General features: G+C 59.6%; 1 protein-coding gene across 1 annotated transcript in view; it reads right to left on the reverse strand.

The window, feature by feature from the left end:
• Positions 1-2,730: 2,730 nt before the first annotated feature.
• HTR3A (5-hydroxytryptamine receptor 3A) overlaps positions 2,731-5,694 on the reverse strand; it is a 15,769-nt gene continuing 12,805 nt past the window's right edge. Inside the window, exons 7-9 of the mRNA XM_019511943.1 lie at positions 4,838-5,048; positions 4,284-4,517; positions 2,731-3,754 (exon numbers count right to left, since the gene is read on the reverse strand). Coding sequence (XP_019367488.1) covers positions 3,456-3,754; positions 4,284-4,517; positions 4,838-5,048 — 744 coding nt within the window. The 3' untranslated portion in view covers positions 2,731-3,455. The remainder of the gene's footprint in view (positions 3,755-4,283; positions 4,518-4,837; positions 5,049-5,694) is intronic.

Raw genomic sequence — 5,694 nt, forward strand, 5'->3', positions numbered from 1 at the left:
GGAGGGGCCAGCTCAATGGCCCGATCGGATTTGTCTGTTGAAGCGTTTGATGTTACATGAAGGCAGCTCATTCCAGGGGATGTTAATTGCCCATTGCAGTGATCAGGTCTGTAGCACCATCGATCTCCCAGGGATCAATGGGCTGATTTAGTGTCTTACTAACTCTTTAACTGGACACCTCATCAATAGCTGGCCACTTACAGACCATCAGTGCATTAGCACGGGCCTGAGCTGCCAGGATCCCGCCCGCCTCTTCCCACTGCCCGTCTGTCACTCAGCCAAGAGTTTTCCTGCAGCTGAAAGCTTTGGGAGGACGTGAAGTCCTGGCCTGTGGCCGGAGCTCTGAGAAAAGGAGAGGGATGTCCTAGCTGAGCCCAGAGCCATACTCCCTCCTACCCATCCAGACAGAGGCTTCCTTCTGGCTCCCCTGGGCTAGTGCCTCTCCTATGAGCAGTGTGGGCTGCTCACAGGAAAGGCATGCATGGACCCTGGGTGTGGAGCTGGGGGGCAAGGAGGCACCAGCTTGATCCTCTGGCCAAGTGTGTGGGATGAGCTGGTGGAGAAAGAGAATGAGATGAAGGCTTGATGGTGCCTGGCTCTAACAGCAGAGGCCCATGAGGGAGAAAGAGGCCCAGGCCCTAGGCTGAGAGCAAGGAAGAGGGCTGGAGGAGAACGCAAAGCTGGTCCCCAATGCAGATAAGGTTGAGCCCTTGGCAATGAAGGTGCAGACAGACTTGGGGCAGGAGGGACAAAGCATTGCCTACTCCTGTGCTGCCTCCTGCCCACCTGTCTCATCCCTTGGTGGTATGCAGCCGCCCCGGCTTGGGTGAGCAGGGAGAAAATTGTATCCAAGCTTTGTTATCCGGCATGTCCTGCTGTAATGTCCTCTCAGCCTGTGCCTGCCACCACAATGCTTGCATGGGAAAGAGGATGGTTTCCATCATCTCCAGCCTCCTTGGAACAGTGACTGCTCTTTCTTTGGGGACTTGGGTAAACCGCCATCAGTATGAGGCAGGTATCTGGGTCACCAGTCTCTGGCCCCCTGCTCCCCCAGGCTGGTGTGCCTAAGGGAAGGGGCTCCTTACTGTTAATACCAAGCAGCCTCATGTCTATGTCCCTGGAGGAGGTGGCAAGACAGAGCTCGGTTGGGTGGTGGAAGGGATAACCCGAGGAGGGAGCCTGCAGCAGCTGGGGAATGCCATGGCCATGGGGAATCCTGTTGCCCCAGAAGTGAGTGAGGTCTGAGGTCAGGGCTGCCATCGCTCCCCTCATCCTTCTCCAAGCCTGAGCAGCTGAGCCGGGCCCTGGAAGGACCCATTGGGCAGGTATTCAGGATGGGCAGGTGGGTTAAAGAAATTAAATGAGGGCTTGTGGATGCCTGGCTCTGGGAGAGGCCTGTGAGGAAGAATCAGGCACAGGGCTGGGAGCAAGAGGGCTGGGGAAAGGAGAAACAGGTCCCCAGTGCAGGGAGGGGCAAGCCCCTGGCCCAGCCCCCAGGGCCTCCAGAAATGACCGACAGATGCCCAAGACTCAGCATTTCTGGGTCTGTAAGAATTAGGCCTTGTCCTCAGGCTGGTTCTGGAGTAGACAGGCCTCTCTCTGCCCTCATCTCCACCACAGGTGAGCCAAGGCATCTGGAGACCATGTGGGGAGCTCCAGGGGTGCTGGCATGAGGACTTCAGAAGGAAGCAGCAAGACGCGTGCATGCAGGTGAGAGAGCACATCTCTTATAGTTTCATAGTTTCATAGATTTAGGGTCGGAAGGGACCTAGTAGATCTTCTAGCCCGACCCCCCGCCAAGGCGGGAGAACAACAAAACCCCAAAACAAGAAACGGGACTCAAATGAGTCCAGCCAGGTAGGTATCCAGCCTCTTCTTAAAGATCCCCAGGGTAGGGGCCAGCACCACTTCCCTTGGAAGTTGGTTCCAGCTCCTAGCTGCCCTAACTGTGATCTGTTCACCAGCACAGGTGGTGCATCCTGGGGCCTGCTGTGAGAGCAGATGGGGGAGCAGTGGGGACGTGCGGGGGCAGGCGGGCAGCACGGCAAGTGCCACCGCGGTGCTGACACCAGTTAGCATCCAAACTCTCCAGCCTCCAGCCTTGTGCACCACATGGTCCCCTGGCTCTCGTTGCCACAGAAACGCCGGTACAGCCACCTGCACACTTGGCGGGGAGGGCTGCCGGCCCCACAACACGGCCAGGGGTTGTAGAGTGGGGAGGAAGCAGCACTAGGGATATTCAGATGGGTCCTGTGGCCAGTGCCCCAGAGCCACAGGCAGGCTGCCAAGGGCCACAGAAGTGCAGTCCCAGGCAGGATGCCACCGTGCTGGGTGCTGCACAACCACAGGGCATGACAGGGTTCCTGCTCTCCTGCCCTCAGCCCAGCTGCGCTGCATGCCAGCGCGCAGGCCTCGACCTGACTTGGGCTCTGGGGAAGGAGCTCGAGGGCGAGTCCCGGCCCAGCAGAGCCACGTTGCAGCCACAGCGGGGGCCACGGACACGGGAGCTTGGGCGAGGGTTGGTGGCGGTGGGCTCTGTCCATGGTGCTGAACCCTTCAGGAACGGGGCCCAGGGCCAGACTGCTCAAGAGCCCTGAGCGTGACTTAGCGGAGTCTGGCCAGCCCTGACTGCCTCCCCGATGCTTTCAAAGGGCTGACCACGCTGCGGCACCCTCACCTGGGGCTATCCCAGCCCTGCAGGCAGCTGCACAAAAGCTCTGCTCCCATCGGTGTAGTTAAACCCACTTTATTCGATGCCAGGTCCCGGGCTGGGGCAAAGGAGAGGTTTTGCATTCCAGGGTGTTTTAGGTGCGACACTTAAAGGCATCATAATGCACCAGGCACTGCATTTGGGGTGCTGGGGACCAACTAATTGGGCCATCAAGGGGCCTGGGAGCATCCTTGACAGCCACCTAAAGACAGGCATTAAGCAAATGAAGCCTGACAGCAATTGTGCTCATTCAAGGGCAGGCTTGGAAAGGCATATGGATTGGCATGAGTCTCAGAGGAACCAGCAAGGTGCAGAGGTGCCATGCAGGGGAGTGGGGTAGGTGGACCCCCAGCCATAAGCTCTGGGCAGAGACTGGTGCTGCAGTGGGGTGTAGGAAGCTGCCAGCCTCTACCCGGGGATGTCCAGAGGGAGGGGAGCGATGGGGCAGCCATGGAGGGTGAGTGGGGCATGTTCAGGGAGCAGGAGAATGGGGAGGGAGTTCCTTAGGGATTGGAAATGGGGCGAGGCAAGGGTTTAGTCCTGGTGAGGAATTAACCAGCACCTGGTCATCCTTCCCCAGCTATCGCCTCTGGAGGCCAGCCGAGACTCAATCCTGAGCCAGCTCGAAGCGGTCAGCCTGCCCACCTGAGGTCCTGGGTCACAATACGCAGGTGAGTCCGAGGACCAAGAGTCCCCGTGTTGAAGCTCCAGCCTCGGAGCACCCCGTCTGTGCTGCCATCACAGCTCAGGCGTACTGCCAGATGGACCAGAGCATGCCCAGTGTGACACTATAGGCCAGCACGGCCACCAGGTAAGCGCGGAAGAGCAGGGCGTCCAGCACGTAGCCCACCTGCAGCCACTCGCAGGCGATGGTGCGGGAGGCATCCCGCTTCTCCAGGAAGTGGCGGATGGCAATGATCTCCTGGAGGATGCTGTGCATCATGGCTGGGCTCTCCCCCCGGGCCAGGGTGGCCAGCATGGGCCTCGTGTCTCCTGCCCCCTCGTACTCCTGGAGGGTCTCACCGCTGTAGTGGTTCAGCTTGGCTGTGGGCCCAAGAGTTGCTTGGAGTGGGGCCTGCAGGTAGCAGCATCGCCTGCTCTGCAGGGCTGTGTTCCCTCCCTCCTCCCCCTGTGCCTGGCTGACAGCTGATATTGGGGACAATGTCAGCCTCAGTCTTCCACCCCCCAGATTCAAGGCTTGATGCTCTGGGAGCACTGGGAACCAGCCCGCGGCCAAGCCTGGTGCCCCCCTACACCCAGCTGTTGCTGTTGTAGATGAAGGGGGCTTGCTTCAGGGAGACGCAGGACCTGCCCATGTGTCACTGGGTAACACACATGCTGTTTGGGGTGTGTTACCTTCCATGTGCTAAGCTCTGCCTGGGATGTGGGTCAAAGCTCAGCACCTGCTCTGTCCCTCAGTCCAACCTCCCTGGGAGAGAGCCAGGAGCCTGGGCAGCTCCTTGCTGCCTTGCAGGTTCTAGCAACGGGCCATTAAGCTGGCTTGGAGCCCAGCTCCTGGCATCTCGGTCCCCCTTTCCCAGTGCCCCGGGGCCTCCCCCACCCCTGCTCTTACTTGAGCTGTCATTGCTGTCCAAGTGCCGGGTGCTCTCAGCGCTCTGCGCCCACGCGGGGCTGACCTGCTTCCTGTCACGGCAGCAGAGCAGGACGGCGGCTCGGTCCAGCACCAGCCACTTGACCCAGTCAGGGACATGGGACTGCAGGTCCTGCTTGTGCACCAACCCCACGATCAGGATGGTCTCGGTCAGGCTGAGGACGAGCAGGGCCATGCACACGACGAAGTAGATGCCTGCCAAAGGGTGGCAGGGGTGTGAGTGTTTGGCTTGGGCTAGCAGGCAGGGGATAGCCAAGCTCCCCGCGCCCCTGTCTCCTGCCCTGTGGCAGCCCAGCTCTTCCAGCCCCGTGACCACTGCCCCCTGCAATGCCCAGCTCTACCCAGAGCTGTTACTGTCCCCACCGTCTCGCTAATGGATTACTGTACCAGCGGCTCCGGTCCCTGGGCTTATCTGCCCACTCTCCATCGCCCCCCAGCCTCCCCCTGCCTCTAGAGTCGGAAGGAGATGGGCACTGGATGGGCTGTGCTCCTTGGTGGCCTTGGCCCCACCGTACCTATGAGCGGGGTGCCAATGGCAGTGGCCGGCAGTGTGTCGGAGACGATGATCAGGAAGACAGAGTAACCCAGCAGCAGGGTGATCTTGAAGGAGACCCTCTCGCCGCAGTCTGGAGGCAGGTAGAAGCCCACAATGTCCATGACCATGAGGAAGATGCTGGGGAGCAGCAAGCTGACGGCATAGAAGAGGGGGCGTCTCCGGATAACGACCTGCGAGTACAGAGGAGAAGGGAGGCAGGAGGAGCCCTGCTGGTGACAGAGGCCAGAGGTGGCCTGTCTCTACCAGCTCCGTTAGGGCCCTTTCTCAACAAGAGCATCCCTGGACGATGAACTCTTCTATCCCTCAGGATCAAGCCCCGCTCGCCTTGCTTTCTCCTCTCCAGCTGCTGCCCCGCCAGTGCCTTGGCTTTTGTCTCATTAGGATAAACACCTTTAACTCAAGACCCTCCAAAGCGTGCACCCAACTCTGGCCTTGACCTGGGAGAGCATTTCTGGAGAGCATCTGTGGAGCTGAAACCGTCTAAGAGAAGGGGCCCAGGTGCTGGGCATGGGGCAAGGGTCTGCAGCTCTGCTTTCCTGGATTTCCAGGTGCAAAGGCAGCACCTGTATTGCTCTGCCCTGCCCTCCCACTGGGAGCCTCCTGAGTCTTTGACGGTCATCAGTGTCCAATAAAGAGCTTGGGATTTTTTTTCTTCTAAAGCTGGAGATCTTTCTATAGTGTAGGGCAACCTTTTTAAAGAAATATACCCCTTATGGTGGTGGCAGCCAGGCAGGGGAGGCGGGCAGGAGCTTGCACACAGCGGCCACTGCTGCCACCTACCACCCCACACTGCCACTGCCATGCCCCACTTTCTCA

This window comes from Gavialis gangeticus, unplaced genomic scaffold, assembly GCF_001723915.1.
Source record: "Gavialis gangeticus isolate Ggan-Ray unplaced genomic scaffold, GavGan_comp1, whole genome shotgun sequence".
NCBI lineage: Eukaryota > Metazoa > Chordata > Crocodylia > Gavialidae > Gavialis > Gavialis gangeticus.